The sequence below is a fragment of the Amphiura filiformis genome, chromosome 6 (genome assembly GCF_039555335.1).
Source record: "Amphiura filiformis chromosome 6, Afil_fr2py, whole genome shotgun sequence".
In the NCBI taxonomy this organism is placed as follows: Eukaryota; Metazoa; Echinodermata; class Ophiuroidea; order Amphilepidida; family Amphiuridae; genus Amphiura; species Amphiura filiformis.
The window spans coordinates 6,316,797-6,344,309 of NC_092633.1; the positions used below are offsets into that span (position 1 = coordinate 6,316,797).

General features: G+C 37.8%; 1 protein-coding gene across 1 annotated transcript in view; it reads left to right on the forward strand.

Moving 5' to 3' along the window:
* The window catches only part of LOC140154883 (neo-calmodulin-like), a 34,439-nt gene extending 15,561 nt beyond the window's left edge, over window positions 1-18,878 (forward strand). The window contains exons 4-6 of the mRNA XM_072177533.1: window positions 4,867-4,987; window positions 13,496-13,611; window positions 16,958-18,878. Of these exons, the coding sequence (XP_072033634.1) occupies window positions 4,867-4,987; window positions 13,496-13,611; window positions 16,958-16,983 (263 nt within the window). The 3' untranslated portion in view covers window positions 16,984-18,878. The remainder of the gene's footprint in view (window positions 1-4,866; window positions 4,988-13,495; window positions 13,612-16,957) is intronic.
* Window positions 18,879-27,513: the final 8,635 nt, after the last annotated feature.

Here is a 27,513-nt window from a genome sequence, read left to right on the forward strand (position 1 = left end):
GGAGTTAGACATGAATTACCAGTCAAGGGAGTGTCCATGTTGCTAGGAAATGACTTGGCAGGGGGGAAGGTTTTTCCTGACCCAATAGTCACAGAATAAGCCCTGTATACAGGATGATAATAGTGAGGAAGAGGAGATATTTCCTGCATGTGCAGTGACACGGGCAATGAGTAAAAGAGCCTCATTAGAAACAATTGAGGACAACCAAATTGATGACTTAGGCTACAATTTGGAAGACACATTTGTGTCAAAGTTGAATGAGAAAGAAGATAAACTTCCTTCTCATGGGGATAAAAATACCCCTAAAAATGACACAGCCTCTGAGCATGAACAAATTGGGGAAACCATGAAAGACCCATTAAGTCATGACAAGCTGATTCTGGAGCAACAAAATGACCCAGAACTCAAAGAGATCAATCAAAGGGCATTGACCCTAGAAGAAGCAGAACAAAATTCTGTCTGTTTTTACAAACAAGATGGTGTGCTAATGAGAAAATGGCGCCCTCTTGATGTTCCTGCCGATGAAGAGTGGAAGGTAGTGCACCAAATTGTGGTACCAAAAGTATACCACACTGAAGTAATTAACATAGCACATGATAGTCCCATGGCAGGGCATTTGGGTGTTAAGAAAACTCATGAAAGAATTCTGAGACATTTCTGGTGGCCCACTCTCAGAAAAGATGTTTCTGAATATTGCAAAACATGTCACATATGCCAAGTAGTAGGGAAGCCAAATCAGAAAATACCTCCTGCTCCATTAAAGCCAATTCCAGCCTTTGATGAACCATTTAGTAGGGTTATTATTGATTGTGTAGGCCCCTACCAAAGACTAAGTCAGGTAATCAATACCTTCTGACAATTATGTGCGCGTCAACACGCTTTCCTGAAGCCATACCCTTGAGAAATATTAAAGCAGTGACTATAGTGAAAGCTTTAACCAAGTTCTTCACATTTGTGGGGCTCCCCAAGTCCATACAGTCAGATCAAGGATCAAACTTTACATCTGGAGTATTTCAGCAGGTCATGTATCAATTAGGTATAGAACAGTATACCTCAAGTGCTTACCATCCAGAATCACAAGGTGCACTAGAAAGGTTCCACCAAACTTTGAAAAACATGATCAGAACATACTGTTTGGAATTTCAGAGGGACTGGGATGAGGGAGTACACTTGTTGTTGTTTGCTGCTAGGGAAGCTGTTCAGGAAACTTTAGGATTTAGTCCTTTTGAGTTAGTGTTTGGACACACAGTGCGCGGGCCCTTAAAGTTGTTGAAAGAAAAGTGGCTCAATGAGAAATCAGATATCAATTTGTTGGATTATGTCTCCAATTTTAAGCATAGGCTTAACAGAGTAACTGATATCGCCAAAGAAAACTTGAGACAGGGTCAGGCCAAAATGAAGCAATGGTATGATAAACATGCCAAAGAGAGAGTGTTCAAACCAGGTGACAAAGTTCTAGTACTGTTTCCAATTCCAGGACACCCATACAAGCCAGATATCATGGCCCATGTGAAGTAGAGTCAAAAGTGGGTGAAGTAGATTATATTATCAAGACTCCTGGTAGACGCAAGAGCAGGCAGTTATGCCACATAAATATGCTAAAAGAGTATGTTGAAAGAAGTGACAGTGGCATTTCAAAACCTGTGTGTACAGTAAAACATGCTGATAATGTAGACAAACATGCCGATGTAGACAGAATCGCCAATGTAGACAAGAGTAAAGATGACAATTCTGATGTCACATTTGACCAGGATAAAGAGCTAGAGCACAAGGAGTATAATGTAAAATTGAACAATTCTGATGTGCTCACTAATTTGGACTCAAAGTTAGGTCATCTTTCTCAAGATCAACAAAGTCAAATTGCAAATTTGATTCACAAATTTGACAATATATTTCCTGATACGCCAAGTAGAACAAATGCTGCATTTCATGATGTAGATGTTGGTGATACAAAACCAATCAAGCAGCATCCTTACAGAGTCAATCCATTGAAAATGGAACATCTCAAAAATGAGATTAATTATATGCTAGACAATGATATCATAGAACCAAGTAGTAGTGAGTGGAGTTCACCATGCATTCTTGTTCCCAAGCCTGATGGTTCATACCGATTAGTGGCAGATATGAGAGCTGCAAATGTTCATTCAAAGACAGACTCGTATCCAATTCCAAGAATTGATGATTGCATAGACAAAATTGGAAATGCAAAATTTGTTAGCAAATTTGATCTTTTGAAAGGGTACTGGCAGGTTCCACTCACAGACCGTGCCAAAGAGATTTCTGCTTTTTGTACACCGTTTGGTCTTTACCAATACAAAGTCATGCCATTTGGGTTGAAAAATGCACCCGCAACCTTTCAGAGAATGGTAAATCAAATTGTGGCAGACATAGAGGGATGTGAAGCGTATGTAGATGATTTGATTGTTTACAGTCAAACTTGGGAACAACACATGGAACAACTCCATCAATTGTTTAAGAAGCTGTCTGAAGTACAGTTGACAGTCAATCTGGTAAAAGTGAGTTTTGCCATGCCACAGTCACATACTTGGGATATGTTGTAGGTCAAGGTCAGGTGAAACCTATCAAAGCCAAAGTTGAAGCAATTGAGCAATACCCCACACCTGTAAACAAGAAGGCACTCATGAGATTTCTAGGAATGGTTGGCTATTATAGAAAGTTTTGCCCAAACTTTTCAGAGATAGCAAGTCCTTTGACTGATTTGTTGAAGAAAGATGCAAAATTCATTTGGTCAGAACAGTGTGAAAATGCTTTTCACAAAGTCAAATCGATACTCATGAGTTCACCAGTGCTTACTGCACCTGATTTTCAGAAGCAGTTCAAGTTGACTGTTGATGCCAGTGACATAGGCTGTGGAGGTGTTGTGATGCAAGAGGGTGAAGATCAAATAGATCACCCCATTTGTTACTTTTCAAGGAAGTTCAACAAGCACCAGAGAAATTACTCCACAATTGAGAAGGAGTGTCTAGCATTGCTATTAGCATTGCTACATTTTGATGTGTATTTGGGTACCACAGTATACCCTGTGCTTGTTTTCACAGATCACAATACCCTCACCTTCATCAACAGGATGAAGAACAAAAACCAAAGACTGGTGAGGTGGAGTTTGACCTTGCAAGAGTACAATCTGGATATGAAGTATATTAAGGAAAAAGACAATGTAATGGCTGATGCCCTGTCCAGAATTGCATAAAAACTGACAAACAAACATTTCCTTTTAAAGGGAAGTTGTGTGTGACAAGTAGTCACTGTGTATGATGAGTTAAATACTCAAAGTTGATAATATGTTGAAGTTGATGTAAAAGAAGAAAACATTTAAGAAAGTTTTCATTACATTCGAACTTTCTTCTTTTAAGGGGGGGGTGTGATGTGCCCTGAGTAATTTGATTTAATTTAATTATTTAACTTTGTTTACAAGCTGAAAGTATGTGATGAGATGGGAAAGCCCTTGTACGTGCAAGATAATGGTGTGGAAAGTCATTTTGGAATTCCCCCAAATATTGTAAACAAAGTCAGAGCTATGTTTGGAACTTGGAAAGCCCCAGTTCATTATTGCACCATCAGGAAAACCCCCCAGGAAGTGATGTAATGTGAAAGGTGAATGTGTATAATTAATCTTGGGAAATCCCAAGATTGCAGCAATGTTGTGAAAATGTGATTGAAGTAATGGTTTTATTTATAGATGATGGGTTTTTTGCATGAGTACTGATATAAAAAGCTTGAGGCTTTTGTTAGGACAGAATATCGTGGGAGTTTGTAAACTCCACATGTGTGTGATGGTCTTCGTGCTTCAAAAAAGGAGTACATTTTAACCAGTTTATATAGCCAATAATTGAGCTAATTTTAATACAGCAACGAAGAAGACAGCGAGCACACAAAAGTGCTCTTCCTCATCAAAGGATTAAAAGTTCTTCTGTCAAATTGCTGGAGTTTGCTGGGTTTGTGAAGGCCACGCATCTGTCAAAAACAGCGGAGCTGTGTTAAAGAAACCTGTTCCCTGGAAAAAGAGTGGTTGGTGAAAGAAACACCATTTTTGGAGAAAGCAGCGCAAGGAGATATATTTGTGGAGATAGCAGCGCAAAGGAGATTGGAGGAAGCATCATCATTTTCGTATGAGGATTTTATGTGCAAGGATTTATAAATGCAAGTGTACGATGGAATTCGCTGATTTTCGCAGAACAAGTGAATAAGGATATATTACATCAGTCGTCCAGAACATTGCAAGAACTCTAGGATCACCAACAAGAAGACAGCTGGTTAAGTACTGATATAGTAAAACTGTCATTGTGTGATTTTATTGTATATGCGATATTGTTATTATATGTACCAATCATACTCTGTTTTCAATAAATTAAAGACTTAAGTTTTGTTAGCTTAAATAAACAGTGTATTTGTGTTGTGCATTCGTGTGAGTTCGGGTAAAAGGTGATTTTGGCCTTGAGTCAAGTGCGACTCGTAACAATATTTACAGGGTATATTAGTTTAATAAAGTACATTACAACCGTATAAAAAACAGGATTAAAAAATATTGAGGGTGTCCTCCTCAGCAAATGTTACAATTAAATTATGGCTTTAAAAATGAATTGGAATTCGTGAGCATAACAGCGATACATGTTAGCTGTAGCAGAGCCTGTGGATTGTGCAGTTATTATAGACTGTAGAAATCAAACTGTTTTTGTGCTTTATGTTGCAGTTTGCGTCATATACTTCAGACCAGAGACTTCAGACGAAGTAATATGTTTTTTGAGGTATTGGTTGTCAAACTATCTATTTGAAAAAAGATGACAAAGTATTGTATATTTACATGTGAAATAGAATCGGTCACATCCTGTCTTATCTATTTTGCAGGTAAAATTGATTTCTCAGAATTCTGTAATTTGTTTGCAAACTCGGTTGCTGACACGGAATCTGAAGAGGAGATACGAGATGCATTCCGTGTGTTTGACAAGGACGGCAATGGATTGATCAGGTAGCTTGTTTTTCTATTTCATCTTAAAAGGTTTCTCCCTAGCCATGTTCTCTCTGCCGCAAATTGCATACCTCGTATAAACGTGTTAAACAAACGTGGTTGCAGTTGATCCGCGGTGGATCTCTTAAAAACCTTTTAACCATTCATACCCCCTGCAAATCAAAATTCATTCGTGCATGAATGGCCGGGGAATACGTACAAACCTGGGTGGCGTAGAAGCCTTAATTGCTCTTAAGAAATGTAAGAGTTACAACAGCTTCAGGATGATTGCCCTGCTTTCAACATGTTCAAAAAGCTTCAACAGATAAAACCACTTTAAACTTTATTGACTCTGGTTGCTTAAAATACTCACCCTTCTAACATAAGTTTAAAAGCTTTAAACTTGGCCAGTTGATTTTAAACACCTTAAAACCCTCAACCAAAAAAAAAACAACAAAACGCAATATAAAGAACACATTATACTGAAGCTTGAAGAGGTTCATTAGGTTTGAGAAACTCATAATATACATTTCATCTTGTCAAAACCAAAAGTTATTTACTGACCTGACAGTTTCGACCATCTTGGACATGATCATCGTGATGTTTTTCTCTCCACCAGCGCCCAGAAGTGGGTCGTATCTTTTTTACATTTGAGTAAAATATAAAGCAAATATGAGGGGGTCAGGTGGGAGCCCTCCTTGATTTGGTATGGATTGACCCTGCAGGCCTTGCGGGAATTTTAAATTGTGTTCCATCACCCGTGTGACAAAAGGATGATGACAGTTTTAATGCAATACAATATAAGATTGATTATGAAACAGCACTTTCCATCCAATTGGGCAGTTACAACACCAGTTTGGTGCGAGAATGGCCCCAGTAATAGCGGAATGAATTCTGACCATCACTTGACTCGTCTGATTAGTGTATACTTTTATTGTTTAAAAAATAATAGTTAAGTTAGTTTAAACGGTTAATCCATTATATGGTTTAAATACAGTAAGCCAAAAAATTAAGGTACCAGTTGTGTTCACCCCTGTATCCTAAATAAAGACAAATATGTCAAAATTAAAACAAGTCGCCAATGCCTGTACTATTTAGCGCTGATTTAAAATCTTATTTGTTGAAATTTGTTGAGAAATAAAGAAACGGTGACCTAAAACCTAATGAAGGAACGAAATCAAAAGTTGCACTTTTGTGCTCTAATCAATGAAAACACAACCATGACAAGTTTTAATGTGCTTATCAATGGAAACACGGCGCTTGTTATCTTGTTCGCGAGCGATTTGTCAGTGGGGCAGACATCAATAGCAATCATTAATCCCCCTTGTGTGGTTGATATCCGGATAGCTTCTAGTTTTACCGATTAACACCGATGCAGTTTGAAGCAACCTGTTATGCCTGTTGACTGGGGATGTGATCAGGAGATTGTCCCGGGAGTATCAGCATCTCATTGAATGAGACGTTTTATAAACTATTTAGCCGATTACCCGATTATTGAGGTTTTCCTAAGACACGACAGAGAATATCTCATTTCAGATTTGGTGGAAGATTGCTATTTTAGTTTTGCTGTGCAACGGACTACAGCTACCTGTTCGGGAAAATAACATCAATACCCACTGTAGATTTGCTGCTAAGCTCCCAAATTTGGTACAATTGTGCACATTGTGATAAATTGTGACGTGTCATGTCAAAAGGAGACACTTTTGGGCAGGTTATCAATTTTGAGGTTTTTACATATCTTAAATATAGAGATATTTTGCTCCACAACGCCGTTTTCCCCAATGAAATCGGACATTCCCAAGCGAAGATATTGAGTTCGTAAGTTATCATATTATAAAATTGGAAATCGAGATATCGGCCTTTAAAAATAATATTGACAATGTTGAGAATAGGAATTACCTTGAAAAATGTCTCAAAAAATACAAGATGCCAGTTATTTTCCGGTCTGAAACTATTAGACAATATTGTTAACATTAATAACATCACAAATTCGCAACAAACCCAAGTTGTGAAAAAATCACCCCGGGCAGATTTTTGGCTATTTCTCCATTTGCGATCCTGCCCAAAAGTGTATCCTTTTGACATGACACGTCACAATTTTCCGTGAGATACCTGTTAAATTGTATATATATACACTGCTTTCTCTAATATGTTTGTAATAACTTTGGAACCTGTTGGAGTTAACATCATAAATATCACTTGCTCAGGTAGCTAACAAACAAGTTTGGCAGCAACTCCAGTAAAGAATTTGTTGAAATGATTAGCAACTTCTTTGTTCTCAAAACACTTTTTACCATCAATATTGAAAACCATATTGGTAGAGTCTTTTGTTTTGTTTTACTACCCAAGCTCTTTGAGATTTTCAAGAGCTTTTTAGAATCATTTTGATAATACTGATTATACTGATGATGAAGCACCAACTGAAGATCAAATTTGACTTTTAATCTTTAGCATATGCCTAGACTTTGGAACACTTTTGTCGCAGACTCAGAGTGTCATTAGAAGGGCTGTGCAGAGGTACAGGGAGACTGGCGAGTACCAAAGGGGAGTCACCCAAGGGCCACAACCCTTGCCCAATACCGTAAGCTGAGAGTTTGTACCCTCAGGAACCAGTTCCACACAGCGGTCCAACTATATATGTACATGCCTTCCACAATGCACACACAATGCCATAAAGTGTGCAAGTTTGTAAACGCCTTCAGCATGTTCAGAGCTGGACTTAACTTTGTCAATGCGCATACGGACTGGCAGCTCAGACACCATGGACACTGTATTCATGTCCTCTTTCTTTATAGTACAGGTTTTGTGTCTCGAATAATGATAGACGTGTCCGAGTCTGGAGACAGAGAGGGCGGCGTTTGGAGAAGGAGAACATAGTGGAACATATTAATTTTGGCGGTGGATTAGTAAATGGTCTAGGGTAGGAATCAGCATTGAGGGCCGTTCAGATTTCATAATTTTTCCGTAGGGCCACAGGGTGGGATTAACATGATTAAAGCACAGCGCTACCCCCAATAAATCCTTATTCTCAATGTTATACCTTACGCTCGTGCATATCCATGCAGTGGGTGCAAACTAACTAAAACTCGATGCTTATGGATGACGACAATGCCCATCTGCACAGAGCTAGGGTGGTGAACAACTTCTCTGGGGAGGAAGGCACTCAGCGAATGGAGTGACCAACCACAATATCTGGACCTGAACCCCATTGATCATTTGTGGAATCAGCTTCAGCGCACTGTTCGAAGTCAGCCACGCCCTCGGACAGTGAAAAATCTTACAAAAGCCAATTGTCTGGTTACAAACTTGCACTCTTGTAGCATTGTGGAGGGCATCACGCAGTTGAACCGCTATGTGGAACCGGTTCCCGAGGGTGTGACTTTTCAGGTTACGGTCCTGGGCTCTGAAACGCATAAATGACCAATTGTAACAGATCATATCGTTTGGTGCTTAACCAATCATAAAGGTGTGCTGCAGCTTTCAATCTGACATCAAGGTCAATGAGAATCACATAGGGTTAAGGGTTCTAAGGGCAAAAGTCTGACTGACCCTTTAATTGTTAGATAATGTACAAATTTATCAGTAAGATTTATCACGTATTACATAAACCCAGCTTGGTCTTCGATTTTAACAGTAAAATATGGCGATAACTATAATTATAGAGCGTGAATATATTTGCAACGTTTCTTTTCACAACCATCGAGTCTATAGTAAATCTGGGACCGCCTATATTTAAACGGATCTTTTCCGGGCCACCAGTCAGTATCAAGTGATAAATGGGCTGCCCACTTGAATGGCTCTTTTTAGAGCCACCGATTTTTCTGAAGGCAATGAGCAACGAATACAATTTGAATGTCATCGGGAATGTAGCACAGCCCATTGTGATATTCTGAATGCAACATGTGGCTTATGCATTAATAACCAGTTTTGTCCTGTGTCCTGAATGAAAGCTTGACATGTAGATTACATGTTTGGGCACCGGCAGTTATCGCTGATGTGTAACCAATATCATGAATATGGTGCTATCCGTATGGTGTGCAGTAGTACGGCTGTTAAGCTGAATCATTGTGCACTTTATCGTAGATAGCACAAACTATACATTTTTGAGATCCTTGTGATCAGACGAAAAGTTTGGTGTATCTGTAGACAAGATTGGAACATTTTCAAATGTTTACTCCTGTGTGACCTTTGGTGACCTCTAACGGTCACTAGGGGTCAAATCCAAAATGCCGCCACATCTTAACTTTGGGCCATGTAATTTATGTGTGGAAACTCCTGTGCTTTTTACAATGTGCACAATTGTACCAAATGTGGGAGCTCAGTAGCTAATCTACAGTGGGTATTGATGTCATTTTCCCGAACAGGTAGCTGCAGTCCTTTGCACAGCAAAACTAAAATAGCAATCTTCCACCAAATCTGAAATGAGATATTCTCTGTCGTGTCTTAGGAAAACCTCAATAATCGGGTAATCGGCTAAATAGTTTATAAAACGTCTCATTCAATGAGATGCTGATACTCCCAGGACAATCTCCTGATCACATCCCCAGTCAACAGGCATAACAGGTTGCTTCAAACTGCATCGGTGTTAATCGGTAAAACTAGAAGCTATCCGGATATCAACCACACAAGGGGGATTAATGCTATTGATGCCTGCCTCATTCAAATCCAACAGGGATGGGGGATGGTAATGAAATTGCAAAATAACACGACATTTGGAAGGCTGGCATAGGAAGTTAACTAACATTAATCTATATATGAGATTCAACGAGATACTACGAGTTAGATGTCGGTAAATGCAATTTTGACAAGAGATTCGCAAGAGATTTTTGGCACACATTCATGCGGTACCTTTTCAATAAAACGCTCTTTGCTTTTTCTGGTTTTTATTAACGACTTGCCAGAGTGTGTCACATCAACCACGCGCCTATTTGCAGATGACTCTCTGCTCTACCGAGTCATCAAAAGTCCCGACGATGCCAGATTGTTACAAGAAGATCTAAACTGTCTCCAGACATGGGAAAAGCAGTGGGGGATGTCATTCAATCCTGATAAATGCGAAGTCCTGCGTATTACCAACAAGCGATCTCCCATTTACACCACTTATTCGCTACATGGCCAACATCTAGCCTTAACAACCAATTCCAAGTACCTGGGAGTAACCATCAGCTCTGACTTATCCTGGAATGCTCACATCAACACCATAACCAAAAAGGCAAACCAGACACTTGGTTTCCTGCGGCGAAATGTCAGCAAATGTCCTCCTGACATTAAGACCAAGTGCTACGAGAGCTTTGTCCGCCCAATTCTCGAGTATTCATCATCTGCCTGGGCACCCCACACGCAACGTAATATCCAGAGTCTAGAAGCTGTACAGAGACGGGCAGCACGATTTGTCACTAGTGATTATCGCCGTACCAGTAGCGTCACTGACATGCTTCAGTCACTGCAGTGGGATACACTACACCAACGGAGGATGAGATCGCAGGTGGTGATGTGTTACAAAATTGTAGCAGCCATTGTGGATATTCCAGCTGCTGACTACCTTACCATCAGAAGTGGCAGGAACATTGACTCACTGAGAGGCCACAATCATAAGTTCATCCAACCGCGTGCAAGAGTTTTAGCTTTCCAGTACTCGTTCTTTCCATATACCATCAAGCTATGGAATGATCTTCCTCCATCCATCATTACAGCACCGTCCGTAGAAGCATTTCGGCACGGACTTGCTAGCATCCAGCTTCCATAATTGCTGATGCTATTTTTACTCGCACGAAGCACTGTATATAGCAAACTCTCTTCACGTTCACAGCACTTTTGTTCGCCTCGCCATGTTATTATTCAAGGTGCAGCAATACTCATTTTTGAGGGATGCACTGTATCAGATGAAGATGAAGATGAAGTCATAATCCCGTTCTCAATAAGAGCGGTATATTTTAGTCGCCTATCACTACCAGATGCAGGTTTTTCTATATTAAGTCATTGAATATTAGTAAATAGTTGCATTTGAAGGATTGTAGGTTAAATAATTCAAATATTTTGCTAGGCAAATCCAATGTAAATGTAAACCACAGATATTGGAACACATGTAACTCACTACTTTAGCTTTCGCCATCAAGTCTGACGGCTTGATCGCAAGTGACTTGGTTCACTACTTTTCCCGCGAAACGGCTTGTTGACATTTCCCGTAAGTAATGTGTTTGAGCCTCTGTCGAGAATATACTTTTTTTTTGGCCTTTCCTATTCGATGACATGATTTTCTTCAGCGTTATGGTCAGTAATGGCTGATTTGTGTTGTTCAGAAGTTGATTCTTTTCTGTTTGCTCTTGTGAACTTCCTTACAGCTATTGTTTCAGAGGCTTTCTTGTGTTCTTTAAGCCGTGTCCCAAACTGTCTTCCCGTCTCCCCTAACTACGTAAGACTTACCGCACAGTGACATCGCCCCGATATCTTCATAGTAGAAATCGCCATGGTAGGTTGAATCCACAGCCACACATGGCTATTTTATTCGGACCTTATGAGATGCATATTATTAGCGAAGTGACCTGACTAAGGCTATGACAATAGATGGGGTAATTGATTTCTCGCTGTGTCAGCAAGCTTGTATACGACATTGCGGTCAATGGTTAATATACTGTCTCCACTTGAGTGAGTGCCGCTATAGCCTGCTGCGCGCTGTAGTCCATAGGCCTACAGGACCAACGCAATATAAAATTGAGAGTTTTGGTCAAATTTTTGAGTTCAAAGCGCACGGCCAATTTTCAAAGCGCACGCTAACGACTATAATATCTGTTCAACACGTATTTATAAGTGTATGAGACCACATCTGGTTTCTTGAGAAAAATTCATTTACGGGAGATATTCATCATTTTCTAACCCAATATCCGAAGATTTTCGTCTGATATCAAAATCGTGCATAGCAATTCACGTGTATCGATCCCGTGTATTCATTTTAATGTCTCTGCTGCACCAAATAATTATTAGCCAGGCGATGTCGGTGTGTACCGCATCCTTTACCCGGGATATTATAGACAAAGTCACTTGTCTGCCCTATTTCCTTCTTGTTACAAAAACATGATCACTTACGGGAAGTGTCAACAAGCCCTTTCGCGGAACTAGCAGTGTGCCAAGTCACTTGTGATCAAGCCGTCAGACCTGACGGCGAAAGCTAAAGTAGTGAGTTACTGTTTCATTGGCTTTGCCTAGCAAAATGTTTGAATTAATTAATCATTGAATATTTATGAACGCGTACGTTTTCAAGATTTTGTACGCGCTGGACTTTGAACGTTGCATTTAAAGGGGTACGGAAAGTGCGTGAACACGTAAATATACGCGTGACTTGTGCGTTAAAGGAAACCCCGATCTCATGCACATGCACTTAACCGTGATTACTACAATATTAAATTGAAGTGTAACTATAAATGACGTTGATAGTCACATAATAGAGAGACTGCGATGTTCCAAACGCAGCACGTGGAACGTACGTTAATACGGTGTTAAATATTGCTAGTCTCGGTTCCAAACTGGATTGTGCTCATTCGTCACGAAGGAGAACAAGTCAGCTGGGATAAAGGCTATAATATTTGATCTAATCTAATCTAGGTCGATAGAGGGCATAGTGATTGAAAAAATAACAGTAAGCTGGGTCTCTGCCTAATTCAAACAGACCGCTTTTGATTTTGACTAAAAGTTTGACATGCTGATTAAACTTAATTGTTTTTTTGTGCTCCCAAAATATTATAGTTGCCCAAAAACATATATTTTGGTAGATTAAAGATCACTACATCCATACATCATGACTTTACTTTCAAAATGAGACTTTTTCGTCCTGAAAATTGGGCGCGTTGCATGGACTTAGACATGAGGTAAAATCAGCTTATTTCAACGTAGCATCTGCGTTTTATTCTACGTTGGAATCCAAAATTGGAAATCGCAATGTCATTTTTTGTACGCAAAGTATCACACACATTTCAATGGGCAATCTCTGCGTATGAATATTACGTTTAAATTTTGTTAATTTTTAACACATCGCTGTACCTTTATTATAATGATTTGTTACAAACAAAAAAGATCATAATAATAATTAGACTTTCCTTCGTATGTTCATTATCTTTGACTGTCTTTAACATATTGTGAAATGGACAAATATTGTGCATTTTCAACGATGTATCTACGTCGATTTCGCACGTGGAATATATTCAAAAATAGCTAAATACGTGACCTCGCTTCGATACAGGAGAGTGGTTTTGAATAGATCTACGTTTGGAAATCGCAATGTCTCTTATGTTGAAGATTGCCATTGTGTAATTAGTCATTTTGTCATACGTATTTCATTGTAATACATTTAATGAAATTGGACATCAAAGGTTTGCTAATATATATTTAATATAAACATTTCTCTGCACATTGAGAGAAAAAAACCACTGGTCTTTACACAAAGTGCCGAATCAATGTTGCATTCATGTATAGACTATAACATTGTTCAGATTAGATTGCATCAATAGTGTTTTGTCGATTTCTGGGTTATTACAGCGCAGCTGAACTCAGGCATGTCATGACAAATCTGGGTGAAAAACTTACAGAAGAAGAGGTTGATGAAATGATACGAGAAGCTGATATATCGGGAGATGGCCAAGTTAATTACGAAGGTATGTATGCACTCTAAAAAATAAGCTTTTATTAAAAAGAAAACCGTAATAGTCGTATGTAAAACCACGTAAATTATTGCAATGATCGGACAAACTATAAAACGAAAGTCTGTTTATTATTCAATTCAATTTTCAATTCAACTTTATTCCCATTATCAAAAGGTTGACAAAACATTTTTTGAATACATTACTACAAAGAGAGATTAAACGGAAAAAAATATTAAGGGAATGGTCGAAAAACCAGCATTGACCACTCCCAGTTATAAGACCAAAAGGCAAAACAAGAGACTATCACACAAAATAAAACTATAGCTCCAAGAAGTAAGATAAAGTGCAATTTACATTTTCTCCAATGATTTGCTTTCTTATATTTTATATTTCTTGTTCGATTGTTGCTGTTTGTGTGATAGCTTTGAATATCACAACGTCTTATAAAATTGCATTAATTTAAAGTTATTAAATGTGCTTAGTAATTGATTAAGAAATTTTTTTTTTTAATACATTAATTCTAATTTGTAGATATCAAATACGTATAAAATAATGTGTTTATGAAAAATGGTCCAGAATGTCTTCGATGGTGAGTATTTGATATAGTCCCGGGGGAGGGGCACCTCAATATGAAATGGATATAGGTGTAGGGCTGTGTGATTTTTGGCATTCGGTGAGAGCAAAATGTAAAAAATATGGGGTCACTGGGTGAGAACATGGCCTTTTTTTTTAGTAAATAGAACCTTTGGGTGAGAGTCGAAACAGCGCTACAAAAACCACGAACATCGAATTTCTAGTTTTAAATGGCTTCAAATTTCTTTGTTTTTTCAAAATAAGTAACAAAATCAGTGATAAATGAAAGTTGCTGTTCAAATTGAAAAATAAGGGTCTTTGGGTGACAGATCAAATGGAAAAATAAGGTATCTCCGGGTGACAGAGCATGTGTTCGTAAACAAATATGGGGTCTTTGGGTGACAGCGACGCTGAAAAAGGAGGGGGGACTTAATAGCCCTGCATACGCGTCACCTCCAAAGTGGGAGTGCCCCCTCCCCCATGGGCAATGATGGGGTGCGAGGAACAGAATGAGCGGTATTAAATTTTCTTGAAATAGCTGTCTGTCCAATTACACTTTTTACCGCGATCATTTTACAAGTCTGTCTTGCATATCATAATATAAAGCTAAAGGCATTATTGTGTCTAACATATTGCGGCTCATGTTTAAAATCCCGTTTAAATAATGCATCCGCGGGATATCCGTGCAATCATTGTAATACGATCGTACATGTAGCTATCTCGGGAAACGCGATTCCCCAATGTAAGCTAATGTACCCTCATTTAACCTATATTTTGTATAAACATGATAAAAGCGAGTACAGTATAATTAATAATCTTGTAGATTGATACAAGTTTTTTGGAAGCTTGTCATTCATGTGACGACTCACAAAATGAATGTTGATGTTGTAGATAGTCCCGGTAGATACTTTTTTAGTAGTCTGTATCCGTGCAATCATTGTAATACGATCGTAGATAATAGATATGTGGATACTAACTGAGGAAGCGCGATTCCCAATGGACTCTCATTTAACCTAAATTTTGTATTAAAGCGAGTATAATAATCTTGTAGCCTATATCGATGTGTATATTGGGTTTGATAGTTCAAAAAAATAGTTTTCAATTTTTAACAAGGCGCTATGAGTATTGATCGTATTCCGTCAGCCTACTACGATAATTGCCTAGTTGTCATTTTTGGTAATTTTGAGAACAAAGTACAAAATATGGTTCAAGCATACATTCAACCATCTTTGCACAAGAACAAATAATAATGATACAAATAATCCGACTAGTGGTTAACTTGTCATAGTTATGAGCTATGACCATGAGCTATGTTTGAGCAGGGATATGAGACAATGAGACAAAGAACTATATCGGGGGGGCACTCCAACTTTGGAGGTGACGCGTATGTAGGGCTGTTAAGACCCCCTTTTCAGCGTCGCTGTCACCCAAAGACCCCATATTTTTTTACGAACACATGCTTTATCACCCGAAGACCCCCTATTTTTCCATTTAATCTATCACCCAAGGACCCTTACAAGTTCAATTTGAACAGCAACTTTCATTTATCATTGATTTTGTTACATATTTTGAAAAAACAAAGAAATTTGAAGCCATTTAAAACTAGAAATTCGATGTTCGAGGTTTCTGTAGCGCTGTTTCGACTCTCACCCAAAGGTTCTATTTACTTAAAAATGACCCCATATTGTTTACATTTTGCTCTCACCGAATGCCAAAAATCATGCTCTCACTCAACATGCCCAATGACCCCATATTTTTTACATGTTGCTTTCACCGAATTCCCCTTGCTGCGAAAGTGCCAGCCCTACACCTATATCCATTTGTATGTTGGATTAACAAATAAACGTTGGCAATACTTGCTTTAAGGGTAGATGAGGTATTGCTGGTCGAAGCAACCTAAAAATCGATTTTCATTTAATCTAGATCAATATATTATTGAAACTTAACACCTTGATGTTTTGCAAAAGTCGTATACTTTGCAAACTTGCTTAATTTATTGTTGTTAATGAGTTATGTACGTTTTACAAAAGTGTTGTTGTTTCAGCCCTCTTTACAACGTAACTCAAGAACCGCAGCACCTATAAAAGTATCTCTGTGATATTTTTAATTCTTCTACACGCTCGCTATGAATTGAGCAATGCAGTTTTTGCTAAAGCTCACTGCCATTCGTAAGATGCTGTGAACTACCAAATCACAACAGTTTAAAATAATTGATAACCTTAACTCCTCTATCTGTATGATGACAGGAAATATCACTTGCAATGATGGATATCATTATAAATAGGCCTAGGCATATCTAAATTAATATTAGGATATATATAAAAGAAGTCATATTCGGTCACAATCGTAGCTCGGATGATTGAATCCTTATATGCTATACACTGTTTTTTCCTGTAATTTTATGGAAATTTGTTTGGGGAACTGTTACGTAACTAAAATATTCTGGAGAAATGCATAACTTTCCATAATAATAATATGTGCGATTCTTCATATTCATGTCCTTTGATCTACACACCCGGCAGATAAAGACTCAGATCATCTAATGATGAATCTTTTCTTAAGTTCCTAACGGTGCTGCTAAATGTTTGTATTCGCAGAAATGTATTCTGACGGTAGATCATCGTAGTTGTTTTTAACGGCGCAGTTCCAGCAATTTGAAAGCCGAAAAATTCCAACTAACAGTGCGAATGGTGCGCCATTTGAAAGCAAACATACTGGAATAAAAACGTTGATTTTCAGATTATTATCATTATTGCATTTGTTCATTTACTTTTGTTGTTTTCAGAGTTCGTAAGAATGATAGTATCATAATGACAACTGTATCCAACTACATCATACAATACGGTATACTGGTGAACGCATATTATATAACTCATGGATTTACTCTGTATGTATGGTCATGTGAATTTTAATATAAATGATGCAACAAAGACGCAGACTATCTACCGGGACTATCTACCGATACTATCTACCGAGACTATCTACCGGGACTATCTACCGAGACTATCTACAACATTAAGTTTAAGCAGCATGTTAAGTCAAAATATTAGTCTAAATCAAAAGCGTGCTCTTTGAATTAGGCGGAGACTGGGTAATTACCTACAGATACCATTATTTTTTCAATCACTATGCCCTCTATCGACCTAGATCCGCCTAGATCAGATATTATAGTCTTTATTCCAGCCGCTTTGTTCTCCTTTGTGACGAATGAGCACAATCCAGTTTGGAACCGAGACTAGCAATATTTAACACCGTATTAACGTACATAAAAACGTACGGTCCACGTGCTGCGTATGGAACATCGCAATCTCTCTAATTACATATTTCGGTAGTATACGGACTAGCTACGTGCATAATGCAATGACGTTGTTTTTAAAATGATGGCTTTAAAAGTGCATTTTTTTGACTTAAGTGACAACAACTCCAAACCCATGAAATTTCTTCATAGAAATTGGCCCTAATATTTTGTTTCTTGCAACCAAGTTAACTCTCAGTTCGAAACTCCGAGAAGTAAAATTACCGTGATTTTTTTGGAAACCCTGCGATATACCGTTAATAAGACAGAAGAGTAACGGAACTTTATGATCACATTTGCCATTTTGCGTGCGATCACTATAATTTTGATTTCCAGTTTTGGCATCCTTACTCTTCTATGATAAAACTACTGAAGTGGTTCCATAACGGGTCGAAGTTCATAATCAGATAATAGGGCCAACATTTCAAATTTGTTGTAATATAACTCTTATTGTTCCACTCATGGATCAAAAAAACCAATTGTCATATTGCACTAAGATGCTTAGTGTAGAAAAGTTATAGAGTCAAGTAGTAATGTCAAATATCTCATGCACAGGAATAACATTTTTAAAATGCAGCGATTCAATCGTAACTCGTCTCAAATTACTCCTATCGGCAAAAGGAAATTTAATAGGACAATCTGAATCATTTGTTTGAGAAATGTATTACCTCAGAATCGGATGGGTCAACGGTTCTACCTGCACATTCCTATTGGACTTTGGCTGCATTAACTCTGAAGGGGATGGAATTGCAAATTGCCCAAAAAATGTGAATTAAGTATAAGTTTGAGATGTTCATATGCATGGGAGTAATTTGCGACCAGTTTCGATGCAACAAGACCATTTTGACTTATGTGAATGACATATTATATGACATATTCGACATTATAACCCCTGAAATTAGTACCGTATAGAACAGTAACTATGACAATTCATTTTTCTATTCCTAGCGGTGAGAGGTACAATTTTGAAATACATTACAACATGTACATGTACATGATATGATATTTTTGAGTTTTGGCCCCATTATGACCTTCGACCCCTCGTGAGAAGTGTAGGGGACATGTAATAAAAAGGGAATCAATTCTGGTTGATTATTTGAGGTGTAAGGATGCCAAAAACATTGGTTGCACTTATGTAGCAAACTAACATAAACACACCCCGCATATACCTAGATACTAGAGTGTGACACTAAATGGGTTCTAGTGATTTATAACTTCATAGGATTGATTATTCATCACATTTCGCCAATAGGTTGAGATGTTTATTAAAATATAATACGCAGATTTGATATCCAAAACAAAAAATCCAACTATGCAGTTTTCTCTGGACTTCTAAGTTTTAAAGCAAAAAATCAAAGGGAAAATGTAAGTAAAAATTATGTTAAAATTTGTATTAAATCTAGAAAAGATATATGCATGTGGCATGGATTGTGTGATGTGTCAATTCTGTCCTAATGTCTAAAACTGTAAACCTGGTACGCTAACCTGGTGCCCCGACTAATCTGGTATTATAGTCACAGTTTACAAGTGATCTTAAACTAGTGAGAAAAAGTGATGGCGCCCTCTGTTGTTATTTAATTGACATCAGTGCGTATTTTGAAACGTTGTGAATAAATATTTGACAATATAGAATAAAACTAGTAATTTGATAGGTTAAAATCTGAAGTGAGGTATGGGGAAGGTTGTGGAGACATCGGCCGTAAGAAACCCCAATATTGCTCAAAAACAATATTGTTCAAGGCTCTCCGCAGTACTACAAAGTGTTAAAAAATCACCTTTTACCCAAATTCACACGAATGCACAACACAAATACACTGTTTGATTAAGCTAATAAAATCTAAGTCTTTAATTGAAAGCCAGTTATGGTACAATATATGACAACAAATGCACATACATAATAATCAAATATAATCACTCTTTATCTATTTAGTACTTAGCCAGCATTCTTCTTCTTGGTGATCATAAAGTTCTTGCAATGTTCTGGACGACTGCTGTAATATATCCTTATTCATTTGTCCTGCGAAAATCAGCTAAGTCCTTTGTACACTTGCATTGATAAATCCTTGCGTATAAAATCCTTATACGAAAATGGTGTTCTCCAAACACATGTATAACTCCTTGCGCAGTTCTCCTATACTAAACTCCTTGCGCCGTTCTCCTATGCTAAACTCCTTGCGCAGTTCTCCAAATTTAACTCCTTGCGCTGCTTTCTCCAAACTTGGTGCTATTTCCACCTTTCTCACAATATCTTCAGGAAGCAGGACTGCGATGCAGTTGTCCCCACTTATTTTGACAGTTGCGTTGAATCAAAACACCAGACTTCAGCAAGTCGACAGAAGAATATATATTCCTTTCTTGGAAGAATAACATTCTTTGACGTATTCTAGATCTTCTCCGACAACACTGGTAAATAGTAGTACTTTGACTACATAAAATATTTCTGGTTTGCAATTTCCTTTCTTTGAAGGAATTGGACTGTAAGCATATTAGCTAGCTAGCCCAGATCAACACTATCAACTGTGACAATAATTGTGTACATTTTCTTATATAGCAAGCCTGGGAAAAAACCCATTCTATTATGGGCCATTTACTGCCTTCACACTATGCTCAATCTGGGAAATTCCCAAGTCTTACTTATAACATTAACCTTTCTCATTACATCACTTCACTATCACTTTCCCTTTACAACCTCAGGGGGTTTCCAAATATTCCAAATTAGATATGATTCAACTTGTTTTGCTCAATTTGAGAGGGGAATTCCCCCAAAATGTCATCACTCATGTAACTTTGTAAACAAAGATAAATCATCAAATTAAATTACTGAGGGCACATCACACCCTCCCCTTAAAAGAAGAAAGTTTGAATGTAATGAAAACTTTCTTAATTGTTTCCTTTTTTAAACATCAACTTCAACATAATATTAACTTTGAGTGCTTAACTCAACATACACAGTGACTACTTGTCACTCAAGTTCCTTTCTAAAGGAATTTTTGTTTGTCAGTTTTTATGCAATTCTGGACAAGGCATCAGCCATTACATTGTCTTTTCCCTTAATATGTTTGATGTCCAGATTGTACTCTTGCAAGGTCAAACTCCACCTCACCAGTATTTGGTTTTTGTTCTTCATCCTGTTGATGAAGCTGAGGGGATTGTGATCTGTGAAAACAAGCACAGGGTATACTGTGGTACCCAAATACACATCAAAATGTAGCAATGCGAATAGCAATGCTAGACACTCCTTCTCAATTGTGGAGTAATTTCTCTGGTGCTTGTTGAATTTCCTTGAAAAGTAACATATAGGGTGGTCAATTTGATCTTCACCATCTTGCATCACAACACCTCCACAGCCTATGTCACTGGCATCAACAGTCAACTTGAACTGCTTCTGAAAATCAGGTGCAGTAAGTACTGGTGAAATCATGAGTATTGATTTGACTTTGTGAAAAGCATTTTCACACTGTTCTGACCAAATGAATTTTGCATCTTTCTTCAACAAATCAGTCAAAGGACTTGCTATCTCTGAAAAGTTTGGACAGAACTTTCTATAATAGCCAACCATTCCTAGAAATCTCATGAGTGCCTTCTTGTTTACAGGTGTGGGGTATTGCTCAATTGCTTCAACTTTGGCTTTGATAGGTTTCACCTGACCTTGACCTACAACATATCCCAAGTATGTGACCGTGGCATGGCAAAACTCACTTTCTACCAGATTGACTGTCAACTGTACTTCAGACAGCTTCTTAAACAATTGATGGAGTTGTTCCATGTGTTCTTCTCAAGTTTGACTGTAAACAATCAAGTCATCTACATACGCTTCACATCCCTCTATGTCTGCCACAATTTGATTTACCATTCTCTGAAATGTTGCTGGTGCATTTTCAAACCGAATGGCATGACTTTGTATTGGTAAAGACCAAATGGTGTACAAAAAGCAGAAATCTCTTTGGCACGGTCTGTGAGTGGAACCTGCCAGTACCCTTTCAATAGATCAAATTTGCTAACAAATTTTGCATTCCCAATTTTGTCTATGCAATCATCAATTCTTGGAATTGGGTACGAGTCTGTCTTTGAATGAACATTTGCAGCTCTCATGTCTGCGACCAATCGGTATGAACCATCAGGCTTGGGAACAAGAATGCATGGTGAACTCCACTCACTACTACTTGGTTCTATGATATCATTGTCTAGCATATAATTGATCTCATTTTTGAGATGTTCCATTTTCAATGGATTGACTCTGTAAGGATGCTGCTTGATTGGTTTTGTATCACCAACATCTACATCATGAAATGCAGCATTTGTTCTACTTGGCGTATCAGGAAATATATTGTCAAATTTGTGAATCAAATTTGCAATTTGACTTTGTTGATGTTGAGAAAGATGACCTAACTTTGAGTCCAAATTAGTGAGCACATCAGAATTGTTCAATTTTACATTATACTCTTTGTGCTCCAGCTCTTTATCCTGGTCAAATGTGACATCAGAATTGTCATCTTTACTCTTGTCTACATTGGCGATTTTGTCTACATCGGCATGTTTGTCTACATTATCAGCATGTTTTACTGTACACACAGGTTTTAGAATGCCACTGTCACTTCTTTCAACATACTCTTTGAGCATATTTATGTGGCATAACTGCCTGCTCTTGCGTCTACCAGGAGTCTTGATAATATAATCTACTTCACCCACTTTTGACTCTACTTCACATGGGCCATGATATCTGGCTTGCAATGGGTGTCCTGGAATTGGAAACAGTACTAGAACTTTGTCACCTGGTTTGAACACTCTTTCTCTGGCATGTTGATCATACCATTGTTTCATTTTGGCCTGACCCTGTTTCAAGTTTTCTTTGGCGATATCAGTTGCTCTGTTAAGCCTATGCTTAAAATTGGATTCATAATCCAATAAATTGATATCTGATTTTTCATTGAGCCACTTTTCTTTCAACAACTTTAAGGGCCCGCGCACTGTGTGTCCAAACACTAACTCAAAAGGACTAAATCCTAAAGTTTCCTGAACAGCTTCCCTAGCAGCAAACAATAACAAGTGTACTCCCTCATCCCAGTCCTTCTGAAATTCCAAACAATATGTCCTGATCATGTTTTTCAATGTTTGGTGGAACCTTTCTAGTGCACCTTGTGATTCTGGATGGTAAGCACTTGAGGTATACTGTTCTATACCTAATTGATACATGACCTGCTGAAATACTCCAGAAGTAAAGTTTGATCCTTGATCTGACTGTATGGACTTGGGGAGCCCCACAAATGTGAAGAACTTAGTTAAAGCTTTCACTATAGTCACTGCTTTAATATTTCTCAAGGGTATGGCTTCAGGAAAGCGTGTTGACTCGCACATAATTGTCAGAAGGTACTGATTACCTGTTAGTCTTTGGTAGGGGGCCTACACAATCAATAATAACCCTACTAAATGCATCTTGTTTGGCTTTTAAGGTCCGACACGTGGTCACTGTATGTCCTGGTTTCTTACAGAAATTGCAAAATAATTGGGATTTAAATTCAGTCCCACCTGTTGGTCTGGTACCTGAACTCCATGGGGTCCCTCTACCACCAGCACTATGCTGTGAATTAGACCAGGATCTGTGATTGGACTGAGATCTCCCTTCTTGTGTACCACCCTGATTTGCTCTAGGTTGGTTTTGGCTGAACCTGTTTGAATAACTTCTGTTATGACTAAATCTACTCGCATTCAACTTGTGCGTTAAGCCATAATCGTCAGCCATCGTCGCCGCGTCACTTAGCGTTTTAATTTTGCTAGCACTTTCATCCAAATGGGTTTTAATGTCAACATGGACACATTTCTTGAACTCTTCTATAAGAACCAATTGCTTAAGTTGGCCGAAATCATCTTTGACTTCTTTTGAACCAAGCCACCTGTCAAACATTTGTTCCTTTACTCTAGCAAATTCTACATGGGTTTGATCTGCGTGCTTTCTTGAATCTCTGAACTTTTGTCTGTATGCTTCAGGCACCAGTTCATAGGCCTTAAGGACCGCTTGTTTGACTTCTTCATAATCATTACACTTCTCTATTGGTAGAGCTGAGTAAGTTTCCCTGGCCTTCCACACAAAACTACTTTGTAACAGTAGGGTCCAATGTTCTGGAGGCCATTTCAAATTTATAGCTACCTTTTCAAAATGTTGGAAATACTCGTCAACATCTTTCTCTTTGAATTTAGGCACAAGCTTTACAAACTTTGTAACATCGAACCCTGACTTTGAGGAGAAACTTGATGAGTAGCCTATTTGTCACCTAGCTTTGCCAACTTCTCTTGTTCAAACTTGTACTTTTCCTCAATTTCCCTTTCTTTCAAATGTGCTTCCAAATTGAGCTTTGCTTGCCTGTCCTTTTCTTCCATTTTTAACTTTTGTTTTTCAAGTTCCAATTTTGCTATCTTTTCCTTTTCTTCTGTTTCAAATTTTTGGTGCTCAAGCGCCATCTTTTCTTGGCGTGCTTTGTCTTCCATTGCTAGTTTTTGTTTTTCAATGTCTAGACGTTCTTGTTTCTCTTTATTTTCCATATCTAATCTTTCTTGCTTTTCTTTATTTTGCATATCTAGCTTTTGCATGTCCAACTGCAATTGCATTTTCATTTTTTCCATTTCCACCTGAACTTCTAGTTCTTTCAACTTAACTGCATCCCCGATTTCAGTTTTGACCTCTTTTCTCTTGTCCAAAATGGATTTCTCAAAATACTCTTCATCAACCAAAACTTCAACACAAATACACTGTTTGATTAAGCTAATAAAATCTAAGTCTTTAATTGAAAGCCAGTTATGATTGGTACAATATATGACAACAAATGCACATACATAATAATCAAATATAATCACTCTTTATCTATTTAGTACTTAGCCAGCATTCTTCTTCTTGGTGATCATAAAGTTCTTGCAATGTTCTGGACGACTGCTGTAATATATCCTTATTCATTTGTCCTGCGAAAATCAGCTAAGTCCTTTGTACACTTGCATTGATAAATCCTTGCGTATAAAATCCTTATACGAAAATGGTGTTCTCCAAACACATTTATAACTCCTTGCGCAGTTCTCCTATACTAAACTCCTTGCGCCGTTCTCCTATGCTAAACTCCTTGCGCAGTTCTCCAAATTTAACTCCTTGCGCTGCTTTCTCCAAACTTGGTGCTATTTCCACCTTTCTCACAATATCTTCAGGAAGCAGGACTGCGATGCAGTTGTCCCCACTTATTTTGACAGTTGCGTTGAATCAAAACACCAGACTTCAGCAAGTCGACAGAAGAATATATATTCCTTTCTTGGAAGAATAACATTCTTTGACGTATTCTAGATCTTCTCCGACAACACTGGTAAATAGTAGTACTTTGACTACATAAAATATTTCTGGTTTGCAATTTCCTTTCTTTGAAGGAATTGGACTGTAAGCATATTAGCTAGCTAGCCCAGATCAACACTATCAACTGTGACAATAATTGTGTACATTTTCTTATATAGCAAGCCTGGGAAAAAACCCATTCTATTATGGGCCATTTACTGCCTTCACACTATGCTCAATCTGGGAAATTCCCAAGTCTTACTTATAACATTAACCTTTCTCATTACATCACTTCCTTAGGGGAATTCCATTACATCACTTTCCCTTTACAACCTCAGGGGGTTTCCAAATATTCCAAATTAGATATGATTCAACTTGTTTTGTTCAATTTGAGAGGGGAATTCCCCCAAAATGTCATCACTCATGTAACTTTGTAAACAAAGATAAATCATCAAATTAAATTACTGAGGGCACATCACAAAAGAAACAATATTTAATTGCGTAAAAACAATACAATAGCAATCAAGCTTGAACTATAAATTAGGGGGCATGGCCTACTTAATGAGGGAGATTAGGGGATTAGATGCATTCATCTTGCTTTCTTGCCCTGCGGTGTCATTATAGTGTAACTGCATTAGTTGCAAGTTCTCAATATGGTAGTCTCCGGTTTCAGCCCTGCCGGCCTTGATGTTGATACTGGGCCCCTAGCCTGTCAGGGCTTAAAAACTTCAAAACTGAAAGCGTGACAGGGCTGAGGCCGAATACTTCCATAGTGAGGACTTGCAACTAACAGAGTTCCAATATGTAATGGCCCCGCAGGGCAAGAAAGCAAGAGTAACCTTAATGTACCGTTGACCAACAGAGGGCGTCAATATAGTATGACTGGTTCAATTCCCATTCATGTATGCTGCCAGTTCGAGGCTCTCCCCGCACATAGTGCATAATGGCGGAACCGTGCAAGTGGCGAATAGGTTGGGTACACGTACGTATGCGAATTTAAGGTTGAATTTATTAAAATAGTTAGGGCACCCACCTTTGCACAGTATTTTGTTGTGGGGCCTAAGAGAAAATCAGACATACCAAATTGTATTCTAGATACGAGGAATATCCTTCTAATATCAAATAATTTTGATTTTATTTTAATTCGCTATGTAATACCAATTTTATGGCAAATGTTTTTGCTACTGCGCGGCAACGCAGTCCCCACTTACGCTTATTACATTAATTCACATAGCACATCATTACACATTACGCAACGCAACATTATCGTAAGCAGGGCGTAACGGCCGGCTAAAGGTCAAATAATATTGTTAACGTACGCGACCTTTGCAAAAATTACCGTCGCACTCTTGGGAATGCTTTATCTATCTTTCCCGCGGAGAACTTGAATTCGAAATGTATCGTATTATGTGTAGCCAATCATCTCAAGCAATTTATATTAAATTGGATTATATTAAATTGGATTGAAGATATCTTTACAATTCGCTACTTGATAGCTCTTGATTTCCATTTTGACCACTCTTATAATTAGAATTCATGATTTTCACCTTTGACAGACTTCGAATTTATTTTCGTTCCTAAAGATTTACAACTCGGATATTTTCTGTCTTAACGCATCAAACATTCTAATTTTAGCCAGACAAGTAATTTCAACCTTAATCTATATATCAAGATCAATTTACAAATAAATTGGATTTCAGATATCTTTACAATTCTCAGGTGGTGGCGGATGCGATATCGCCATTTTTTGACGTCGCCATTGGATTAACACATAATCATGAAATCTTCACAAACAATTCTCAATTTGTTACGTGGTGTCAAAGCAAAATTACCTTACTTTAAAACTGTTGAGGTACGACAATGTACCCACTGCCACTGTAAGTATGTTGCTTTTCAAAAAGTTAATGGGGCTGTCAATCTTGTATTTTCACAGCTTCGCGTGTCGCGTGTTCTCTACTTGATTTCCATTTTGTCCACTCTTATCGTTAGAATTCATGATTTTCACGTTTACCAGACTTACCAGTCTTAACGTATCAGACATTCTAGTTCTTAGCCAGACAAGTAATTTCAACCTCTATCTATTAATCTTTGTCCCAAATAGTGAGATGAGAACACGATAAATGGCTAAAATCATGATTATGAAACAAGCAGCAGGGAAACAAGATTAATCAACATAATTAGCGCCCTCAATTTCTAAATAAATGTGTGAATAAATATCAAATAACATGAATTTGATAACTATTACCCAAGACTAAAGTTGAAAATTAAACGTTGTTTTGCTTTTCAAATTAAATAATGTTACAACCCAACAGCCTAAATTCGAGCATATTTTAGAGATTTCCAGTCAAATAATCATGAGCATGTTTACATTTTATGCATGGAAATGTGACTAATTGTGACTTCAAGTTTAACCCAAATTATTTCTGTAATGGTAGGTAGTAAAGTTTATTTTATTTCATATCGCAGCCCTAAGGCTGAATTACATGTAAACTTACAATTTTAAAACACATCAAAATATATGATATTATATACAACAATCAAAATTACAATATTGCACATGACACATTTCAATACACAATTTATCACACATCAGTATCAAATAAGTTATGTAAATAAAAAATTAAAAAAGGGATAAAATTTCATAAAAATCAACAGTGGCATATAGGGGCTGAATGAATTAAGTTAGTAGGACAGCCCTGGGCAGGTAATATGAAAAAACCTAACTATTCAATAAACTAAT